We start from the raw sequence: 24,440 nt of genomic DNA, 5'->3' as shown, positions 1-24,440 counted from the left end.
TGTGGGCCTCCTCTGACCACCCTGCTCCGTAAAGCTGCCTCAGACTGTGTCTAATTATTCATGTGACAGACCTTTCAAGCCCGTCAGCTGATGGTTATAATTCAGTTTAATGAGGGTCTCTGCAGAGGAGGACCCCTGCTTCTCTGTGTGCTGACATGAATGAGATTATAGCAGAAGAGCAGATGGTTCTTTGAACAGTTTGTTAGAAAAATCAGGATTTATTTATCTGAATGTAACACGCTGCACATAATAAGAGCCTTCTTCTTGCTCATTTTCAACAGCATTAGACGGTCTAATTAAATGTCTTTGATCATATGAAGGGTCCTCTGCTGTTACTGCTTTTCTTAAACCTGAGCCAAACAAACAGATCTGATGTCACATCAAGATGAGCAATGATGTTTTCACATCAAAAATGAGGATCTTTTTTTGTGCTTTTGCACCCATTTCTACTGTAGCTTAATGGAAATGTTTAAAAAGAATGCATGCTGGAGGAAGGACTTGGTACTTGAAGGGATGTTTGTGCAAATTGAAAACTGTTTACATGAAACCACATTTTTGAAACATGAATAACAATATTTTCATGCCTATAAAAATGTAATTTCACACTGCTAGGTGTAAAATCTCCATCTAATAGTAATTCCCATGTTTTTGCAGAATTATGACAATGGTGACTCTCAGCTGGACTCCTCAGAGCTGCTCAAGTTCATCCAGCAGAACGACTCTGTCGTGGAGCTGCAGTCGTACGCAGACCAGGAAAGCAACAAGCTGCTCAGGTCAGTGTTTGTTTGTGGGTTTGCAGGCTTATGTTAGCATTCATTAGGGCAGAGTGGACAAAAAAATAGTGCCTTTTTATATGTGGTATTGGCTCGAATCAGCTCAGCTCTACTTGGTATTAGCACTGGGCACTTTGTTTTCCATTACAGCACCAACTGTGATTCTACCACCTCAGTGTAGACAAGGTCATCATAGCATGGCTCTGTGAATCTGCACCACTGGCAGTTTAACAACTTCACTGCCAGAGCACACGTACACATAATATTCCCTTCATTCATGCGTTTTAGGATGAGCATTGGTCCGTCTCCAAATTGTTCTCTGTGTGATTCAAACCAATTTCTACATATAATGTGGGAGTGTCCTCCAGTTAGAAAATTCTGGGAACAAATAGCTGAGCTTCTTTCTAAACCATTTGTAGTCACGGTTACTTTCTCTCCTGAGTTCATGCTTTTGAATGATGATTCTGGGCATAATCTTAACCAAACACAAAAGTTGTTGTGGCTATCAGCGTGCACTGCAGCTACAAAGATGTTAGCAGTTAGGTGAAAACCACCACACACTCTTTCTCTATACAGTAATGGATTAATTCATCGATGGATATCTTAATAATGGAGCGTTCAGTTGCTAGGATAAATCTAGCGGGTAGTGTTGTAATTGAAAATAGAGATAGGGCATTGAATGCTGTAAGATCTATGATGTAACTTTTATATTGCTATCTGTACTAGCATTTTTTCTCTTCTTTTTGTCCTTTTGTCATTGTAAAGATCTCTTTTGAGTTAAATACTACAGAGGAAGACCCACAGGGAAGGGGAGGGTTAGGGTTTTGAAACTAAGTTAGCTAGCTGCAGGTTTGTAATGTTTTTTGTGTATTGTTAATTGCCATTATGAATTCATGCAATTTTACTGATACATGAAGATTTACGCCTGCTTCTGTTAAAAATGTATGAAAGAGAAAAAAAAGAAAAGAAAACAAGAAAAAAATGTTAGCAGCAGCTGTAGATCTGGAAACGTTACCTTCGTAAAGACGAGTCAGATCAATATTTGGTATTATAAGTCCCACCACCTTTTGATTTTGATCTGGTCAATGAGGGGCAAAATTATCATTGTATCAAAGTAAATTAAAATCTAAGTGTCATTTCAGTTAACTTACACTAAAATTAAAAACTAAGTTCTACACAAAAAAAAACTAAAACTTTATAGTGCGCTTACAAAACTAAAAACATAAAGTAAAACTATAGAGAAAATATCTGACACAAAATGAATGACTGTCATATCCTTTATGATTTATCTCAGCCACAAATTTGAATTAAAAAGAATCAAAAGTGAAGATTTAAAAAAAATATTTGCCCTGTGAAACCAAAAACAAGTTGAAAATACTCAAAATATTTGTCATACATGATTTTATAAAAGTTTCAAGTAGTTGAAATAGATTTTTTTGAATACAACTAGCGAAAATATATAATTCATATTTTTTTTTATCCATTGCAGCTTTCCCCAATGTCTTTCCCATATTTTAATTTTGAACAAACATGCCTCCCAAAGCAAACTTATTTAATAGACTACAAGTAAAAAAGAGTGCACCTTAAAGTCCTCTTCCACAGAGTTCAGTACATCATCCTTGCTATGTTAAAATTGGTCCCCATAGGCAGATCTTCTCTAACTGAGTGGGTAACTTCACTCATGGTGCAGAAGTGTCAAATGCCCAAAGGCATTCTGGGAAGACTTTGCACAATAAGGGATGAATTGTCAAAAAATTTGAGTACAATGAAAACAAATGTGTGGATTGATGGACTATTGTTTACTTAAAACTAAGATGTGTTCAATTAACTGTTCAAAATTGAGCTGGAATAGCTGTTCTGTTTATGACGTTAACACAACTCATTTTTAACAACCTTTTACTGTTTGGTCTTACAGTGTGAGGTTTACTTTTTGGCCCTTTTGGGTCTCACCCTGACAAATTAACATTACATTAAAAAATTAACTAAATGATTTCACTCACGGTGCAAATGCATCTACCAAGACAAACACAAGTAGAAAAAGTACTGATGTCAAATGTACTGCAAAAGTACCCCCCCCCCCCTTTAAAAAACAGCCTAATTACTTTAATTTGTGTAAATGTAATTAGTTACTTTCCACCCATAGCTGAATCAGGATGAGCTGAGCCAGTCCTACATAGTGAAAAAAACACTGAAAGGCTTCAGTTTTCTTTTTTTTTTTGGCAACCTTTATCATCAAAGCTCTGGAAACATTTTCCTCTGTGGCATTGCTTGCACATAAAGATCTATATCTGTGTGCTGCTATTTTGAGATATGCCGTACATTCAGTGAAACTTATCAAGCCCATGCAAACATGACTGAAGGCCTCCTGTGGGAGCCCGCTCTGGCATAAACATGTGCTACGTGCAGTGGAACAATCTGAACCAATCATCATTCATACACTGTGTTTTGTCTTTTTTTTCTAGAGTTTGTTGTGACCATTCAGAGCTGTTTATGCTAATTCTGTGTTTGTATATGTCTGTGCTCACCAGGAGCCTGTGTGTCGATGCCCTCATCGAACTCTCTGATGAGAATGCTGACTGGAAGCTGAGCTTTGACGAGTTCCTCAACTGCCTGAAGCCTGGCTTCAATCCACCAGAGAAGAGTGAGCTCATACTGTTGTACTGGTTGTTTACTTTGAAATAAAGGTACACGAGGACATTTAGCTTTAGGCTCAAATACAAAGTTGTGAGCCTGGAAATAGGCCTAAAAGTGTTCCCTGCATAGTCTGAGAAACAGTCAGAGTTGTGTGGTTTCACTTTGGCCTGCATGCTCATCAGATGTTGAAATATTTAGGATAAAGTTCACAGACAGCGGAGAGAAAATAACAGTCCGCATAGAGCACTGAAGCCCAGAGCTTCTCGAGACTCAAGGACATGAAAACACACAAAGACACAAGAACATTTGACTGGTTTTATGTATTTATAAATTTCATGTTTACCACATACACCGTGAGGTCCATCAAAAATCTTCAGGGCTGGAATGTTTTAAAGAAACATCAACAATGCATTTGGAAATGCCTAGAATTTCATTTTTAAATTTATAAAACCCATCCATCTTTACTGTTTACTGTTGTTTGGCAGAATGACTCACTTTGCATCTTTAACCTTTCAAGACAAGTTAGCTTAAACCACTAGTAGATGCTGGATATAGCAGTGTGATTAGTAGACATGCCTCTTTTGTGGTGACCTATTCAAGTATTTTGTTGTTCTTACATTTTCTATTGTCTTTGTTTTTGTCTGAATCTTGTCCTTGTGTTGTTTTGCAGAATGTGCCTTGGAGGATGAGACATACGAGGACGGCGCAGAGACACAGGTTGAGTGTAATCGTTGTGTTTGTGCTTGTGGCAACTGGGTCTGCACTGCTATGACTTGCACTGGTGAGTTATAATCCCTGACATGTTTTTCATTTAAAATTCAGGACCTATTCACAGCAAAAATGAGCTACCTACACTTAAAAGCAGAGCTGATTTAGATGTTCGACTTTGTAATATTAAATGCATGTTGTTGGCTTTTCCTCAATCTTTGCAGACAAAACAGCAGCTGTGGATGAGGCAGCAGATGCTGGGGCAGAGATGACTGAGGAGGAGTGGAACCTCAGAGTGGCTGAGCTCAACAAACACCAGGTCTGTGTTTGCAATCAGGATAAAAATATCCGTAATGAGTCATATCATATCAGTTTGAATAAGTGGTGTGTCGTACATCTTTTGAAAAGGACAGCACTGGTCACTCAGCTGTAGTCTCTGCATTTGAGTTGTATATCAGGGCCCCATTACTGCCCAATGCTCATAGGTTACTTGGTTATAAGGTCCATGAAATATAGTTGACATGAGCCATAAAGCAAGTGTCTGCTTCGAGATTCCTTCTGGATATAACTCTGTGCCTCCAGACAAAGAGCATTCCAAATCAAACTGCTCAGCCAGCACAAAACAATCCACAGAGGAATTGGTCGGTGTAAATTTTTATGCGACTATGTACCAGTCCACACAGCTCAGCGGGCCAAGGCACCAGCCGCTTTATGACTACTGGCCTGAAGAGTGCGACAATAAATCTGGCGGTGTGAAATCGAGAAATGTTTTCCAAATTAGATCGATAAAACTTTAAAAAGATCATTGAGAGAAACAGATGGCAGATAAACAGAGCCAAATCATCACGAGCTCTCCATGTTTTTTGTCATAGATTAGAGGATGTCCTCGAGATTTTGTGAGATGTTTTAGGGTCATCAGGTCTTGTGGTTCATTTTTCCTTACCCTAAAATATCAAGTAGCCTGAAATATATTTGGTAAAATGAAGAAGGCAGGCATTATCCCGTTCATTTTACATTTATAACTCTGTTTACAGGTCTTGCATCTTTCTGTGTTAAGCTTTATGTGATTCCAGAGAGACCTGAGCCGAGGCAGAACTTAAAAAACTGCCTCTAGTTATGTCACTTGAGTGAGTGATAGGGGAAGCTGAGAACTACAAATCTAGAAATCTGGGACATTATGTTGTTTGCCGGTTAAATTACCTTTGGTGGTTCTCAACCTTCTCTCCTCTGAGCCCCGCAGGACTGACCTGAAAAAATAGTGATACATGTGGTCAAAATTAACATAAATTTTTGGGTTTCTTTGTTTAAATATAAACAATATAGCCCTTAACACAAATATTGCCACTCAAAGAAAATTGTATGAATTATACATGTGATATATCATGATTTTAGCTATGTACAGACTAATTTTAACTACCTCAGAGCAGACAGAGCCTTTATTTATTTTGGAAAGGACACAAAGGTTTCCTTCACCTCCAATGCTGTTAAGATTACAAGCACATTAAAACCACAGCACAATAAGACAGAGTTTATAGAAACAATCACTTGGAACAACAACATCATCGATGACAAACGTAGATGAATTGAGAACAGGTAAAACATTGCTGTGTGAAACACAGTGGCTGGAAATCAAAGTCCTTTTAGCAAGATAAACAGTGCACAGGCGCTGTTTGAGGGTCAAACCTGACAGAAACTAACAGTTTATATATATCTGTTTTTTTGCAGTTTTCATGATGTAACCATGAGTTTTGTTGAAGGAATGTGGAATAAAATGCTTCAGCCCCATACAGTGTTAATTGGTTTAATGCAAAGCTTTTTTTAGCCCCCCCAGGCCTCCGCGTCGTCCATCTGACTAAAAGTTATATAGTGTTTCCTTCATGGAGGTATACAACCTCCTGGTGATATTTCTAATTTTACTATTCTTTTTGTGGATTTGCTTATTCAGTAATTACTGCTGCTTTATGTTACTGATTTAATTTGCATTCACAAATTGTTTGCAAGGAAGAAAAGTGGGAAAAAATGGGAAATGAGAGTTCAAGTAATTTGTCTTCGATACAAAAACTATGTGATTTTCAGGGGCAAAGATGAGGGGGCGATTTGCAAGATATGGATGAAAGCTTTAAACTTGGAAAAAGGGAATCAAAGCTTCTGAGTCCCACATGAAACTGGAAAAAGTAGCAACATGAAGCCATGAAAAATGTCATTTGTTTATCCTTGTTTTTGTCATTGAAAGGGATTTTGACGTCTAAAATTGTACTTGAATATCAAGCAGCAACCCTAAAAAGCTGGTTAAAATGCAAGATAAGCCAGAAACCCCTGGGAATATGAATCAGATCAGGTTCATTTTTAAACCGTGTTGGAGTTTGACTTTTGTCAGTCTTGGGTCCAAAATTGTAAAATCCAACCCTAAATCAGTATTGTTAGATTTATAAAGCCATTGAGTAAAAGCCTTGGGTCACTTCACCTAAAACAAAATGTTGTGCTTACTTAAACGTGTGTCTGAGAGAACAAGGCTCTGGCCTCAGGCCCTTGCTGAGTCAGCATGACTATGTACTCTGTATCCCAGAATGATGGCTTGTAATAACACTGTTAACACACATGGCTCTGTGGGAACAATTTTTATGTTATCACTTGTTTGCTAAATGTATTCCTGACACAATTGGCTTTAATGGATAAAGCTCTAAAACGTATGTTTACTTTAAATGTGTACTGTACCATGAATTAAGTCTTCCTTTTCTGTCTTCTCTCTGGTTGTTTAATGCAGGAAACAGTGGAGAAGATGAAGACCAGCACAAAGGAGGCCTAAACAAGGACGCAATGAAGGAGAGGATGCACATCATCACCTGTTCTCCATACTTGATTTACCTTGCGGCCATGTGTTGTTTTTGAACTGACTTTATCATGTTTCTCTGCTATGTTAATTATTACACTTTTTTTACGATGTTTTTTGTGTTTGTGTTAATGTTTGTTAGATTCAGGGGCAATCAAAGAGTATTATAGGATTCCCTCGTGTTCAGTACTGTCATATTTGATTGTATTACTGCGCCTCTACACTAGCCTCGGGGCTGTTTTTACTACCATCCTTATATTGTTACAGTTATTATTGATTAAGGCATATTGTCACTGTTTTTAGAATATGGAAGTTGTTGATTGAGAGGGTGGTGAGGTTAGGAGAGTAGAGAGCTGCCTGTTAAAATAAGAGGGCTGTTGGAGGACTACTTGACATCTGGTGCAGTTTTTGTTTCCGTTCAGCACTCTCATCAGTTTTGCAGTCAACAGGTCAGTTAAAGAAGCGAGAATAGGAGGGTAACGCTACTTGTGATTTTGATTTTGTTGCCGTTTAGAACTGCCACACTAGGCCACTACTTGACCAATGCACTTCTTGTCTTTCTGTCTTGCTTTCTTTTTCTTTTCACAAGCCTGAGTCTTTTTTAAATCTTCACTCTAAAGTCAGAATTTTGCTTTTAAAGTTTGCTTCTGTGTACAGTATGTTATTGGCTTGAGTTGCAACTCATCCTGATCACATGTTATGCTCAGGCAAGTCTCAATGGTGCTTTTTAACATTTCTCTGTTGGTGTCTGACATTTCCCAGACAGAGACACTGTGGTCCATCTTTCAGTGCAGAGCTGCACAGCTGCACATCAGTGAGACCTGATCTGAATATATCATGGTGACAACTGAAACCAAAGTCTTAATGAAGTGTTTGAATGTTGTACTAAATTCTCCAGGTAAAGCATTACTCTGGACCCAGCAACAACACTATACCTGTGCTTTCAGAATCACTCGAACAGAAGGACTAGCCTCACTGTCAGCTGTAGTAGCTTAGACGCATCAATAACTGGGTGCATTTAAATCGTGTGTGTGAATGAATGTATGTGTGTGCTATTGATGCTCAGAGTAGTTGCGTTTCTTAAATGTGTTTTTTGTTGAAATTCTGTACCTAAGTTGGGAGGTTTGACAATACAAATCAGTGCCTTATACCTGCAAACCGTATAGGTCTGTACCTTCGCCTGCATCGAGGCTATAAACGCCGAGTGCCAGAGCAAGAATGAGTGTGCTTTTGCTGAAGTTTAGCAGTATACTAGTGCTTTGTGACTCTATCCCTGATAAATGTCTGTGTGAAAGTTGCATTACTAGGTTCAGGCTAAATCTTTATATTCCACTAAACGTGCAGAGACTGTAAGGAATACATATGTATGCCAATAAAGCCCATAAACCACAACCCTGCTTTGTGACTATTTGATGCCTTTATCTGCCAAATATCAAATACTGCAAAGAAGAAGCTTCCATCAGAGATTAGATGAAAGTCTGAATAAGCAAGCACTCTGAGTAAGAGTACTCTCCTGAAGATGCCAGCCTCGTTCAGAATTGAATTTAAAAATCTGTTAATACATAGCAGGCTCTTTACACTTTTCATATTTATATGCAGATCAAGTAACTTTCCAAACCCTTTTGCTGGCATTGCTTGGGAAAAAGGTCTCAATCTAATTAATAATTGATCTGCCATGCTATTTTACTACAAAATTCATGCAAAACTAGCATATTCATCCTCACTGACCAATGTGCTATTTTTTTGTGCATCAACAGCCTTCCTGTTTCATGAGCTAGATTGTTTCATTGTAGATAGCCATGAAAACCACCTCGAAAATCTGTCACGGAGTAACTCTGATGACCACTCAACAGTAAAGAGTTATTCTGGTGACCACTAAACAGTCAGACACTGATGACCACTCAACAAACAAAGAGTTATTCTGATGAACATTCAACAGTCACAGAATCACTCTGATGACCACTCAACAGTCAAAGAGTTATTCTAATGAACATTCAACAGTCAAAGATTCGCTCTGATGACCACTCAATAATCAAAGAGTTATTCTAATGAACATTCAACAGTCACAGAGCCACTCTGATGGCATTCAACAGTCACAGGGTTACTCTGATGACCAGTCAACAGTCACAGTCATTCTGATGACCATTCAACAGTCACAGTTACTCTAATGACCATTCAACAGTCACAGTCATTCTGATGACCATTCAACAGTCACAGAGTTACTCTGATGACCATTCAACAGTCACAGTCATTCTGATGACCATTCAACAGTCACAGAGTTACTCTGATGACCATTCAACAGTCACAGTCATTCTGATGACCATTCAACAGTCACAGAGTTACTCTGATGACCACTTAATAGACATATATTTACTCTGGTGCCCAATCAGCAGTGAGTGTCAGAATATAGCACTATATTTCAACAAGCTAAACGTAAAATAACCTGCACTTTTTCTTGCAGCTTCAATATTGTAAGAAAGCTCATTTTGGTAAATGCCTCATCTCATATGCACATTTGCAATAAAAAATCTATTAATTGTTCTCAGATACTGTAAGAAAGCTCACTGTGCTAAAATGTCTCATATGCATATTTACACTAGTTAATGTAAACTATCTTAAATTATCTTATCTACCTCAGGTGAATCTGCCCACCAGTCATATCTAGTCAGCATTCTTACACCCTTTGCACATCTTGCAACCATACAATTAATTTACACAGACTTGTATATACTCAATAAAAAATCAACAAGAGCTTGTGCATATTTAAATCTTACTTTTTTCAGTTTTATTTCATTTTTTTATATATAATGTTTAATTCCATCAAATTGAGAGCAAAGCTAGCCAGAGTCAAATTCCTTGTTACTTAGCCAATAAAGGAGATTCTGATTCTGATTGAAAATGTGTCAAATGTACATTTACTTTACTGCTACAGTTACCTTAGTCAGAGAGCATGACATGTTTAATGCTAAGATCTAACTTTGAACATTAAGTAGTATCAAGTTGCATCACTGTCTGCACAACTGATATACCCGTAACACTCTGGTAAATTTTTCTTAAATTCCACCTGGAACTTGCTCGAATTCTCCTTATTATCCAGAATGAACAGAACAGAGCTGTGACAGATCTGAATACAGTGGGAGGAACCCAATTATCCTGTACCTACTTCTCATTCTGAGCACATTTCAGTCAGCGGGGCATTGCATAATATAACAGAAAGGGGGTGTTGCATAATGGCGGTGAGGCCTGTGCAAACAGCATGGTGGCTCATCGGCTCACATTTAGGTTGCATTTTAAACTAATTTCACACAGAGGTACGTTACACTGTAGTCTGCGGCTTTAATGTTTGGACAGTGCAAAATCTGCTTGTTACAAATCTCTTATGCCAGTGTGAAATGACAGAGAAGGAGTGTGACCAATCAGTACACACGTGGGCGGGGCTTGTGTAGAGAATTAGCCAATCCCTAGACTGTGATGAAAAGATCCCCTCAAAAAAGGCTGCATTGTAGTACAGCTACATTGAATCCACTGTAGTTGTATGTATCCACGGAAGCTAGTATTCAGGACTTAATTAGTGACCTAGATTTTCATCAGAGATGTGCTTGGAGTTTTCGGGCGGGTGTGTGGAAAACTTTCCGTTCTCAATGTCAAACACAGACGAACAATCCCGGAGCTAACTCGCGGTTTACGGTGGCGTTTAGCCTATAGCAAAACTTTAGCAAGAACTTTGTTCAGAGTTTAATTCCACGCCTGAGTTACTAAAATGGAGATTCACGAAGGGGCAGCGGCAGCAGGCGACAGCGTGTTGGACTTTTCTCGTCTGAGCCTGAACGCTTTCAGTGTTGACACAATCAGCGACGAGAGGAAAAGAGACACCAAACAGCTCTACCTGAACTACAACCGGCTAACCTCGCTGCCCTCGTCTGTCAGCTTTTTCTGCAACCTGGAGTTTTTGGACATCAGCAACAACGGACTGACGGCCATCTGTGAGGGCATAACGCGGCTGACGAGGCTGAAAACACTGATAGCCAAGAACAACCGTCTGGACGAGTTCTCGCTGCCCAAAGACTTCGGCTCTTTGCAGCTTGAAGTGTTGAACTTTAGTGGGAACCGATTTGAGGAGATCCCCCTGCAGTGTATGAAACTGCTGCGTCTGCAGTCTCTCTCAGTAGGCGGAAACAGACTGAAAAGTATACCTACAGAGATAGAAAATCTAACCAGGTAGGTCACTGAGGTTAACGACACGAAATAACGCCTAAAAATTTAGCACAGTTGTTAAAAGTTTGGCTAAAGGAGCAAGGCCAGCCACCCCGCCTACGTCTGTTAAAGATGTCGCATACTTACAAACTCTCCTTGTTGCCAACGTTAGCTGGCGGTTAAATGAAGATGTCAATACCTGATATAACAGCTGCAGCAAATCAAAACTTCAGTTTGATTCATCTATTTTAACGTAATATTTCCCCCTGGAGTACTTTATCAAGTTTATTCTTACATTAGCCGTCGAGTTAGTTGTGAGTTTAGCCTGGTCAACTTGCACCTAAAACCAAAGTGATGTTGCTATGGTTACCTGTTTTATGACTTATGAGTCAGTTTACAGCCGTTGTAAACCCACTGACTGGACCCACTACCAGAAACTTAAGGCCAATCACAATTTATTCAAATAATGGCAAGAATAGTTGGTCATAAACACATTACGCTGATAATATGTGAAATAATAGCTTTCTTTCAGTATTTTTATGCCCCTGCTAACTAGTAGATGAAACTGCTTAAGTAACTACCATAATATCAACGGCAAATTAAAAGTAAACTACTCTAAGATTATTTTTAGAGTAAAATTACTTATTAACAACTTCCCTAGTCTTCTACACTAGAGGATGTATTGCTGTCCTTCCTCTTATATTAAGAGTGAATTGGCTAATTATGGGTCATGTGGAAAAAAAGAAGCAGTTTAGTGGAAAGGTTTGCCTTTTGTGGCCCCAAGAAATGGGATTAATTAATGAGAATATGAAAAGGATTTAATATTCAATTAATTAGGGATTCACAGTATTATTAGCATGATATCACCATCGGAAGATCTTAGATCAGAGTTAATGATCTCTTTCAGCTGATATGAAAATTTCTGACTATATTTGTTGCTGACATATTGAACAAATTGGCAGTATGTACAAATAAGTTAGTGGATTTTTTGGCAGTACCAAAAGACCTGCTTATGTTTATTTTAGTTTATCCTAGCTCCTTCAACTTTAAAGTGCATTTTAAGGACTGAAGTTTTAGGTTTGAACTACATTTATATATCAGTATTAGTGGTAGACCGATAACCGGCCTGACCGATTATTGAAACAGATAATTGACATTTGGTTGATTGTCGGTATTGGCATTTCATTTTACCACTATTGATAATGTTAATTGATCACATTTCACTGCAAATGTTTAAAAATTTTTTATCACATTCATACCCAAGTTCTATTTGAAGGAGGGCTTGTGTATGTTTTCCCACTCTCTTCATACTTTGGGATAGGGCTGAACGATTCACAAAAATAATGTAACTGCAATTTTTTTCCCCAATGTTGCGATTGCAATTATATAAATATGTGATTATTATTAGGTTCCTAATCTTATGTATTTGTCAACAAATTCAAACAATAAAGAATTCTATATTATAACCTACATTCAGCCAGGAACCACTCATCATACATTTAACTATTCTGTTGCAAAATGGAAATACAGTTTTACTTGGCAGAGAAGAATCTGCTTAAAAGATGCTCTCTGGGTTGGTCAAGCAGAATGCTTTGACTTTACAGGGAGTGCATGGCTAGAAACTCCATAGTAGCATGAATATGAGGGTGCAACAAGCTTTGTTATAAAGGAGTAGGCTGGGGGGGGGGGGGGGGGGGTTGGTGAAGCCTTGCCAACAGCAGCATGGTGCATTAGCATTGATGCAAGCAGGGATGAGTGAGAAGTACAGTATGTCATATTAAACTGCTGTGTTGGCACTTCAGTGTTTGCATAATGCATAAAATCTCTGCTCCATCAAAAAAACGAATATAAAGAAAGTAAAAGAAATATTGAAACTTCTGCGATTTGTACATTGTAGTAGGCAATATTGCGATTTTATCTAATTCGTGATTACTTGCGTAGCCCTACTTTGGGATGAGTCCATCGCTGTTTTTTTTTTGTTGTTTTTTTTTTTCTTTTTTTTCCAAGCAAAAGACCACTAGAATCAACTCTGTTGTAACTGTGATTCACTCTCTAACGTGGCCAGGCTGTCAAACCAAGAAAGGACAAAAATTTCATTGCATAGTCTGACATGCTGTTTACACTGAATTTGCGATATTAGTCAAGTAATTTCAATCAGGTATTTTCAAATTGTTCAGCCTTAATTTAATCTATCAGATGTGTTATAATAAAGGATGATGTACTGCTTGTGCTTGTTGAAAAACATAAGAGGAGGAACTTAGAAGTAGTCACATATTAAATTGGAATCGCAATGTTAGGGAAAAAAATGCAATGAGATTATTTTCCCAAATTGTACGTCATCAGTTTTGATATAGGTGTCACCAAAATCCCCAAATGTGCATCCCTAAGTTTAACTGATTATAACCATACAATTTTGTTCCAGACATTAATACATCATCTATATCAATGACAATAGAGTCAAAGTTGTACTTAAGGCCTAATATAAACAAAGAACCACAAAGTGTTTCTCCTCCAGCAATGGTAGCCTATAGCTACATTTTTTACTTCACTTTCTGAAATACTCATAAGGACACTATAGTAGTTAAAAACTCTTGGGGGTTCAATAACACCCTTTTCATCCCTTTCACTTGATCTGTATTTTTCACATGCCCCATTTGGACAACTTTTCCTCTTAAAAGATGTATCTTGACCTGTTGTCTCTTGAGTCAGGATTGACCCAGCTATTCAACCTAGCAACAACGATTGTGAAATATGACATAGTCCAACTAAGACGAACTGTTGCATGCTTAAAATTTAATTTCAACATGGTCTGTACTCTATCTTTCTGTTTTTATTGTCATGAGTGTACCAACACTCTTACGCCCATCCGTATCTGTCACGCTCATTTCCAGTCAGTCCATGCTTCCAGTAAACAACGTGATTCATGTTGTGTGCAGGATAATTGCATCCATGATCTGTTCCAGTAAATTTCCCGGAATGGTCTTGGACACAGCCAAGTTTACAAAAAATACAAGTCGCCATACAGTAGTGTGTTTAAATATAGCAGAAACACATTTATGATATAAAGAAAGGAGCAGAAAGTTAACACCCAGGAAATCTTTTAGTGTGTAACTAAGTTATAATGTGGCTGAAGCAGCAGTCTAACAGATGTCTGTTTATAAGTGAAGGAAAAGGAGGACAGCCATGAGATAATTTCTTATCATTCAGGAGTTAAACGTCAAAACGTCACAGTGACCCACTTTATCAGGCTTATTAAGTAGTGAGTAACAGGAAGAGGATAATTTGGGCCAGTGTGCCCATAAACACATGTTGCCAGACCTCATTAATTTTATTACATCTTGATTTACACCACAGCCTCATTTGGCTGACTGGAACTGGCCTGTTGTGTGGTGACTGACTCAACACAAGTTCTGCCCCAAATTCTCAAATGGATTGAGGTCAGGAAAAAACTGTACCTGTCCACACACCACATGCTGCTGTACTTATTTTAGGGTTGAAACTGGGGTTTACTGATAATCAGCATGGACAGTTATTGTGGCAAATACCCGACATTTGGCCAACTTTCTGTATCTGCAGTTTATTTTACCAATCACAGATAAAATGAATCAATGAAAAATTGTGCTACTTAGGCTCTGCTGCAAGGTTTGTTTTCCCCTCTGGGTTTGTTTTTACTCTGCAATCTCATCTAATGTTTAACCCACAACACAATCTGATAGGCCGGACATCACACAAATACTTAACATTGACACTGAGGGAAGCCAGTTTTAGGCTGGGTGCTGCTACACATGTCAGCTCATACCATGCACGTATTTGTTTCCTGTTGGCTGTGTCTCCTTGCTGTTGCAGCCCTGTTTTTCTACATAAATTTTACCTCATAAATCTCCCTAAAAGTGACTCAATTCATCGCTAACAGAAAATTTCAGATTAAAATAGTTCTTTACAAACAAGGTGAGTTTCTCCACTGAACTGGTTAGCTGGAGTTCTACTTTGAAAAGCAAAACTGGATTTTTTGCCTTTATTTAGAGGAGGACAGTGGATAGACTTGGAAATACAGATGAGAGATTGGAATGGGACATGCGAGAAAGAGGCCATGGGCCAGACTTGAACCCAGGCCGCCCATGTACATGGGGCTAGGAGTGAGTTTTGAAATCTGGAACCGACATAGTACCAGTACCAACATATCCAATACATACCGGACCAAACTACGACACAGATATTGATGCTGAATTTCGACACCCTGCCACCTCATTGCAATCCGCCCCCTGCACATATGTGTTAAGATTTTATGTGCACTCACTCTGTTTCAGCTGAGCATGAATGTCTTTGAATTGCCTTGCTGTTTGGAGTAATTTCTCTGCTCTGCTTGCATTTTCCTCCCGAGGAACTAATTATACTGACTCACATATTTACTTAATCGTTGTCTTATACACAATGCCAATGTGAGAATTGTGCTTGAAACACTTAAAAAGTTACCCCACTTTCCTTTCCTTATCTCATGCTCTACTGGCATCTTTTAAAGAATTTCTGCAAATCATTGATGATGCCCGGACAGCTTTCTAATGTTGGCTTGCAGCTCCCTTTTTTCTCTCAAAAGCATTGTTTCAGGCATCCTATAAAAAGTATTTATTTAGCCCAAGTATCCAAGTATCTAAGAAGAGCCGTGCCCCCGGGACCCACTTGGAAAAAATGGAATATTGCTGTTAAAAATACACATAAATTGGAATTGTTTTCATTGTTTAAAGCCAAACACTATAGCCCAAACCCCAAGTTATATTAGCAAAAGATCTTTGTTTGAACCATTCACATGGGTTTTATCATGAATTTACGTAGTTTGAGTGAACCTAATTTTAACAACCTCAGAGCAGATAGGCCATCCTGCCCCCCTGAAATCTCTGTTACCCCTTCAAGTGGGTCCTGGACCCCCAGGTTGGGAACCAAGGCTCTAGATTCTCCATGTATGAGACATGATTGCCCTGAAAAAACACTGTCAACCCCATGTTGAAACGGGACCCTTGAGATTTCAGGTTGCAGTACATGATATAAAATGAATGATGAGAAGAGGTGGACAGCAGACACAATCAAGCAGCTTCTTTACTTGCAAAGAGATTTCACCAGTCATTATCTATACTGTCTAAGGTTATGCACTGATTGTAAGATAAGATATCACCACCTCTCAATGGTTTGTGGTGAATTGTCCTTCGTATTAGTTAAGTATTTTGTGTTGTGTCCCACATCAGATCACCGTTACTTTGCCTGGAAAATATACTGGGGGATTGGAGGGCTGTATGGCTCAGTGGAACTTGACCGGTCTAGATGTTCTGTGCAGGCTCCACTGTCACCGTGCCACATTTTAGTCTGAAAGCTGAATGGCATAAATGCTAGGCATAGCAGGACTTGTGTTGTTGTCTGCCTTTGGTCGGTACCCTAAACTAGAAGTGTGGCGTTCATCTCATGTAACGAGAGTAAAGGGTGTGTACGAAATGTATAAAGCTGTAGAGTTTGTCCATGTTTTCTCTGTTAAACATACAGCCACCTATCTGCTTGTTAACTTGTTAGCAAGGTAAGCAGAAAGAAGGTATTGTAGGTAGCTGAAAGGTGTTGTTTTGCAACCTACTTTTGTCAATAAATGGATTCTTCTGCTATGCATGTGCATGGGGACACAGATAATATTCCACCTGAACTGACTAATTAAGCTTGAACTGTAGCCTAACTTTACTTGAATGTGATGAACTAAATAGAAAACATTTCCTCTTCTCCTGCATTTAAAGCATCTGCTGTAAACCTGTTGAGAAAGGGTGTAGATGTATTCTCTTTTGAGGGTAGTCACATCTTCGACTTGTTGAGTTTTTTCTTTGTCTGCAGGCTTACTTTAAATCAGAAAAACAATAAAAGCAAGAGTCTAAGCTTTGACACTTTACAGTGATAAAACATCCAGATGATAAGATATGACATGATATACTTTGAGCGCTGTAGAGCAAACCTCGATCAAGTGTATCTTTGAGGTAATGGTTCAGGAAAAAAGCTGACATTTTCCTAACTCCAGCACATTTTCAGTCTTTTTTTCTCTACCAAAGCTGATACAGGTCATAACTAACAGCCATCCCACTGGTGGGTGATTTGTGTCACTGTGTCAGCAAGGGCAGTGAGCAGACCCCCGAATGTCTCAGTTCCCCCTTACAGAGGGGGCTTGCTCAGTGCTCAGCCACCAAGGACAGTATAATGGCTTCCTGTCTCTCAGTCGCTGTGTCATCAGTTCCAGCAGGCAGATGGCCTGACAGCTTACTTTCGCTGACCAGCCATCCATTCCTCTCCTCATCTCTGTTTTACTTCCAATTACCCCCCCCCCCAGTGTACTCCATACCTCCATTAACCTACCAAGGTCCTTTGTTGTCGTCCTACTGAGAAATGTAGGAGTCCATTTTGGTGTCCACTGCACTTGAAGGCAGTTGTTTTGTGGTCATCTCATCTCTGATCTCCTTTGTTTAGAAAATTAATAAAAATTTTAATGTCCTTGATTTATTGTCTTTTCAGGGTGACACTGTCTGTGCTTGGGTTGTGCTTTAGACAGCATGTCACCTTTTTCGTCTTGATTTCTGAGCTCGCCCCTCGAACAAGTTTAGAAACAAAAGGCAGGGAAGTTAAACTTCTCTACATGAAACCATGCACCTCTAGCACCCTCTTGTGGCTTTTGTGCATTTAAGTTTTGGGTTGCTCAGCCTTCTGAGCCAAAGAACTGTTCTGTCCTCTATTTTTAATGTTTTTTTTCCCTTCAGTATGAAAATTTGAATCTCAATATGAAATGGGATTCTTTAAAGTAGAGCATTACACCCCTAAAAGCACTAAAGATTTTGTGAACACTACTGTTTTTTGTTTAACTTTATTGTATGGCATTATTTGGTGCCTGACTCAAATCAAACCCTCTCTTTCCTTTTGTCCCTAGTTTGGAGCTCTTGTATCTTGGCGGAAATCTCATCACAGCTATTCCTCCAGAAGTGGCAAACCTGCCCTACCTTAGCTACCTGGTGCTATGTGATAACCGCATCCAAAGTGTCCCCCCACAGCTCACCAGGTATCTGCACGAACACCAACAACATCAGCAGTAAATTTAATTTAAAAGCTAGAAGTGAGTGTGCAATTCCATCACAAAGGTCCTTTTAGCTGCTATAATTAGTCATTGTCTCATTGCAGGCTCCACTCACTGAGATCTTTGAGTCTCCACAACAACTTACTCACTTACCTGCCAAGGGAGATCCTGAGTCTGGTGCATCTGCAAGAGCTCAGTCTCCGTGGCAACCCTCTGGTTGTGCGCTTTGTTAAGGAGATGACCTACGATCCCCCCTCACTGCTGGAACTGGCCGGACGGACCATCAAGAGTCGTAATATCCCCTACCACCCCCGAGACCTGCCCTCAAACCTACTGTACTATCTGGACCTGGCCAGCAAGTGCCCCAACCCTAAATGCGGGGGTAAGAGACATTTTAACTTGTAATTGAGGAAAATACACTTTACTGGTTTTAAATTGTTTAATTTTAAATAAATAATCAGGTATACAGATCTCCCATTTTTTGGATTGAAATAACTCATGAATTCTCTACCTTTTTTTTACATCGCCTCATCAGTGGTTTATGGCTATCAGTTTGGACTTGCACAAAGAAAAACTACTTTGTCTATAAAATTGTATTATTTTTTCATTCCATACCATGTTTTTTTAAAATGCTGCGTTCTCCTTTAAGTGTCACTGGTGTAGAAAAGCAGTGGAACGTTTAACATTGCATCTGTTTCATGAGACAGGACTTAAAGAGATGAATAAATCGATAAAACCGCATCCATGTTGCCGTAAGTGTTTGTGCAACTTAGACACTGTGCAAGAGTTTGACTGCCACTTTTTATTATTAAAAACATGATATTATACAAATTTAAATGTTTAAATTCTGATATTGTGACAACCCTTCTTTTAGCCATCCTAAGAAACAGTAAGCATCCTGTAAAAGAACAAGAATGAAAACTTCAGTCATCTGTTTTGATGCTGGGGGGAGCCTTTTCCCAAATTCTCATTTTTTTAATACTACATGAAAGGCAAAAAGACAATATTCTTTATTTTTATGTACTGTAGTAACAAGAAGTACCAAAGTTATTAGAGAAACTAGAATGGCCGCCTGAGGCAGCAGACCCACCAAGGAACTCACGCTCCCATTGATTACTTTGGTGTTCAAAATTCAAAGTGTGAGAAAAAACGAACGGGTACGCAGATCATCACCAAAATCTAACTGATTCTTCCCTGTCACTATCCCAATATTCCCTGAAAGTTTGGTGAAGATCAAACTTTCCGTTCTAGAGTTATCTTGTACACATACAAACAAACAAAGATACAGAACCCTTTACATAACCCCCTGCCGGTTTCATCGGCGTGGGTATAAACAGATTCACAGTCAAATTCTCCACCTAAAGTGTCCACAACAAAAGAGAAAGAAAGAGCACATCAGTCAGTTATCAACATTGATTAGAGAAGGCAAGTGACCAACACTTGATTTAATTGGATTTTATTAGTAAAGGAACCAATTAATCAGAAATTTTGCCATGTGAAACATTGTACTCTGTACCTCACAAAGCTGATGGATTGGCCGAACTCTATGTCTTGTCATCAGGCAAATTCATCTTAAAAAGCTCCAATCCACAGCTATGGGCGGGGTTTTGTTGTACTGTAAGCCAAAGGCAATGGCTGCCACTTAGTATAGCGATTAGCTCAGATATAGCTTAAATATAGTGATAGTTATATCAGAACTGGACCGCGTCTTTATTTAATAAAGAGCATGAACAGCATTGAAAGTTTGTCATGACAGAAAAGATGTTTTCACTCTTCTGCCTACCTGCTGCTGGGGTTGTAGTGTGGGTCTGAACAGCAGCTAGTCGGGCAATTAGCTTGGATGTAGCCCTCGTAAAGCGACAGTTTCATCAGAACTGGACCACATATCTGTGGGTGTTTTCAGACAGACATGGTTCTGATTCTGGCACTGGTTCCATTCTGGAGACTCAGAACCTTGGTACTTTCTGGCGAACCAGCCTGTGTTCACACCAGTTTAAGCAGAACCAAAGTGGGAGGACATGATGGACATGTATTACCACATCCTGCTCCACTTTTGTCTTTCATGCAGTCCCGATATTCCTTCTTCAGTTTCTTGAGTAAATCAATTATTTGGTCTGGTGTTCAGGTGAACCCAGCCTTTGCCATCTCTTCCTCAAGTTTGGCATACAACTTGCTCTTCCTTGTTCTACTCCCCAGCTTCACCTGGAATTTTGTTGATGCCCAGATCATAACCAAACATTTTGTCTACCCAGCAGACCACTTTTACTTCATTTTCTGCTCATCTTCCCAACCCAGAATGTGACACGCCCACTGATGAAGAACCAACTGTTTTTGGTTCCAGCTGAGAACAAACTTTTCAGGTTCAGAACCAATTTTTTCGTGGTTTGAACGTGCCAGCTGGTTCATATTTAGGTTCAGGAACCAGAACCGGCACGGAGCCCCGCCAGTCTGAAAGGCCTGTGTATGAAATTAAGAGAAAAGAACCAAAATTTCTAAAAGCTTTCCTGCTTATGAGAAGTTGCAAACAAATCAGTGACAGAGAGAAAAAAGAAGTTTAATTGTTTCACAGCAGTTACTTTCTACAGAACTTAGAATTTGACTGCTTTTATTTGACTGCTACTAAAGTCAGGCTCCTTTCCTTTTTGACTGCTGCATGTTTATCTGCTATATCAGAGCCACAACACCACAAACTTAATAACTGACAAATTATTTTTCACCCTCTGCCATCTCCTTTAGATCCACAAATTAACATTGCGGAAAGACAGAGAGCAGAGGAAAGAGACAGCAGTGCCCCCTGGTGCCTATTAGTCCCAACTAGTTGAAGTTTGTGAATTTTACACTCCTGCACACTCACTGATGCCTATAAAATGTTATAAATCATGAAAAAATAAGAAACCACAGGCAGAGTATAGAACCACTGCATGCATTTCCCCTGGATTACTGACAGTAATTCGGAGGAAATCTTCTATCTTGTTTATTTTGCTTTTCATTCCCATCAATTGTATGTTAAATTTCCACATGTTCAGTGGCCGTTTCTGACATGCAGATTGGAAGTTAAAAGTCTAAACTAATCAGTTTTGAGAGTTCAGGGGGTCATTTTTTAGTTGCCATGATATCAAAACAGGTATTGATACCATTCTACTTCTGCTAGTATCAATCGAAGTTCAGAACTACTTCTGACAACATCCTTCATTGTTTACTCCCTGTCCTGTTTCCTGTCTGTTTGTACATTGTAAACAAACCTAACCAGTAAAGTAACCCTCACCCTTCCTTTCTCCCATTTCACATTTATCTCTCTCCAGGTGTCTACTTCGATTCCTGCGTGCGCCAGATCAAATTTGTGGACTTCTGTGGAAAGTATCGGCTGCCCCTCATGCACTACCTGTGCTCCCCAGAATGCACCTCTCCCTGCAACTCAAACCCACAGAGCGACGCAGACTCAGAGGATGAGAGCAGCGTGCCAGCTTACCGCCTGCAGAGGGTACTTTTGGGGTAATACCATCATGGATGAGCCTCTGGTTAACATAGCCTCATCACTCTGCCGCTGATTAACAATTTGTCGGAGATCAACTTGGCTGCAAGATTCCCCGGCTCTTGAAACACAATCACAAAAAAGTATCATCTTCAATGGACACAAGATGTCAGACCACTGTTCTGACAACTCAATTTTCAAGACATTATTGGCGACAATCTGTTCTTTTTTCATATCACAAATCAATCTGCCTATCAGAACTCAAAATTCTCATTTCTTCCATGTGGATATGCAAATCAGCAGTCTCCATTCAAAGCTCCTGAGTGTAGGTTTCACGGTCGACTGGAGGAGGACAGATAAACTGCTTGAAGACCGAAGAAGCCGCTGGATTCTTTTCTGTTCCAGGGCAGCAAACTTAATCTTTAAAACAACACTGGGTGCTTTTTTGCTGCTGCAGAACACTATTGTGCATTTTCTGGAACTTTGTACCAAAATAATTTGTTTCTCGGCAAACAAACCGCTTCCTTTCAAATTTCTCTGACCAATCGAGCTTCTAAACTGCTCTACCAACTTAGAAGGAAGTCTTGACTTTCTGAAATTTGTCAGCAGAAGCTACAGCATGACATTAGCATTACACTACAGTATTCTAACTTCACATAGCCTTTTTACACTGTGTGGGTATGCTCAGCTAAGGTTTTCTGCGGTGAAGCTGCCCCGCATAATATTACAGATTAGAGTTTAGATATTTTGTCAGCACAGTAGTCATTGAACACCAGCTTTGAAAATGTTCACCTTGATGGCATAGTTTGACCCAGAATATGGGTTATGTGAGCATGTGGAAGAGAGCTTGTGCAGGCTTACTCACAGGAAGTGGCGTGGGCGTGGGGAAAAGCATTCACTGTTTTAGCACAGAAACAATGGCTATTTAGCAAAACACAGTGGCAGTCCTCATGTTTATGGCAAAGGCTGTCGGTTTTCTCTGAGTAGAAGAATTCAGAAGTGTGAATGGAAAGATTTGTGTGGGATAACCTTTTCTCCAGAAAGAAACTGCTTCATTGCATCTTTGGTAGCATATATTTTTGCTTATTTGAAAAGCTTGGAGATCTTACAGCCTCACAGACAGCACATATCCATCAGTGCGGAAAGAATTCACTTGTGACCAATGGTTAAAAAACGCCCCTCTTTGTTACGTTAACACCTAAACTAGAACATTTAAATGCCTTAGTAATGGTAACGCTCAAACACAGGTGCTCTTTAACTGGGATATACACACCCTGTAATGTGACGAGAATAACAATATGAATGATAAACCCTTTTTGAGTAATTTTGTACTCATCAGATAACAGTAGCATAAATATAGACTTTTTATAACAAGATATGCTGCTTTTGTAAAAATCCTAATTCACATACTAAACAGACTTCATATATTAATGACCTGCAGGATAGATCGCACTTAAGCAGAAAATATATTCATATATTAATTATATTTAATTGTACTCATTTGAGATAATGTAAGTAAACTGTACAGTATATAATAACAATAAAAATGATGATTATAATTACACTGAAAGTTGTTTTTTTAATTTCCTGTCAATTTTATTAAACTGTTACCTCTTTATATTTTGATAGTATTGAAAGATTAGAATTGATGTTGTAACAGTCTTGGTGACAGTTTTCATGTGTTTCACAGTCCAAAAACTTTCAGTTTTGCATTTGTGCATTTTCATTTGCATTTGAAACAGAGTTCATTCTTTAGGCTGATTATGGAGAGACCATTTCTTTCACCCAGCACCGAGAGATGCCAGGGTGAGTGAATTCTGCCTCTTACAATGTGCTAATCCTTTAGCCTTCACAGCCAAGAGCTACTTACTACTTTCTTTGCTCTGCTCTTGTCTCTTTTCACACTTTCTGCTTCTATAGCAGCTTCGTATTCAGATTCTTTCACCTCGCTGTTTCTTTCAGCCTTATTGGTGAGAATGATGCCCTAAGGTGCACATATTTGGTTTGTTTGAATGGTCTCTGACCACAGCACAGCTGTGTCCCAGTGTTATTTAAGTGTTTCTTTTACAGTCTGCTTCGATGTCTTTTAAACTCAAATACCCGTAGGACCATGGATGGACAGCTCAACTGGCCCAACAGTCATGGGCTCAGGGGCCCCAGGAGTCACGGGACTCTTCTGCTTAGGCCACAGTTAATCTTTTCTTGTTGGTGAGTCAATGAAGCAACACAAATTCCCCCGCACACAAAACAACAACGAAGTAATGAAAAATAAGAAATAAAACCACAAGAACAAGAAATGAATTCAAGGATTTGAAATATATCAAGAGACAGGGATTAACTACAGAGATGTATAATAAATTGTGAAAAATCAATTTTAAAGTAAGATCACCAAAAGTCAAACAAACTTACCAAGAAATGAAAGACATCTAAAAGACAGAGAGAAATATAGTTAGCCTCATAACATAATAGCCTAAGTCAGGGGTGTCCAAACTTTTTCCATTGGGGGCCACATACAGAAATATATACGGATGGTGGGGCCACTTTCATTTACCTCAGTCTGAGGATATTAAAGTCAGTAAAACCAGTGTAATGGAGGTATGCTTAGAGACTGTGCATGCTAAAATGGCAATTTAATGACTGACAGGAAAATAAGCAATTATTCTAATGAGTTTGGGGTGGCAAATCAGATTTCAAGGGGCTGTGGTCAGCCATTGATACCACTGACTCCTTCCCTGGAATGTCGTT

General features: G+C 39.1%; 2 protein-coding genes across 2 annotated transcripts in view; both read left to right on the top strand.

Annotated features, from left to right (window-relative positions):
* LOC121522438 (follistatin-related protein 1-like) overlaps positions 1-8,337 on the top strand; it is a 38,691-nt gene extending 30,354 nt beyond the window's left edge. The window contains exons 7-11 of the mRNA XM_041806828.1: positions 655-773; positions 3,302-3,414; positions 4,078-4,188; positions 4,340-4,434; positions 6,880-8,337. Of these exons, the coding sequence (XP_041662762.1) occupies positions 655-773; positions 3,302-3,414; positions 4,078-4,188; positions 4,340-4,434; positions 6,880-6,921 (480 nt within the window). The 3' untranslated portion in view covers positions 6,922-8,337. The remainder of the gene's footprint in view (positions 1-654; positions 774-3,301; positions 3,415-4,077; positions 4,189-4,339; positions 4,435-6,879) is intronic.
* A 2,102-nt stretch (positions 8,338-10,439) lies between these two features.
* LOC121523118 (leucine-rich repeat-containing protein 58-like) lies at positions 10,440-23,220 on the top strand. Its single transcript, XM_041807893.1, has 4 exons — positions 10,440-11,163; positions 18,080-18,208; positions 18,328-18,605; positions 21,526-23,220. Exons 1-4 carry the CDS (start codon positions 10,706-10,708, stop codon positions 21,717-21,719), a joined length of 1,059 nt encoding a protein of 352 aa, XP_041663827.1. The 5' UTR covers positions 10,440-10,705; the 3' UTR covers positions 21,720-23,220.
* Positions 23,221-24,440: the final 1,220 nt, after the last annotated feature.

This window comes from Cheilinus undulatus, linkage group 15, assembly GCF_018320785.1.
Source record: "Cheilinus undulatus linkage group 15, ASM1832078v1, whole genome shotgun sequence".
In the NCBI taxonomy this organism is placed as follows: domain Eukaryota; kingdom Metazoa; phylum Chordata; class Actinopteri; order Labriformes; family Labridae; genus Cheilinus; species Cheilinus undulatus.
This window is presented reverse-complemented; position numbering and strand designations above follow the sequence as displayed.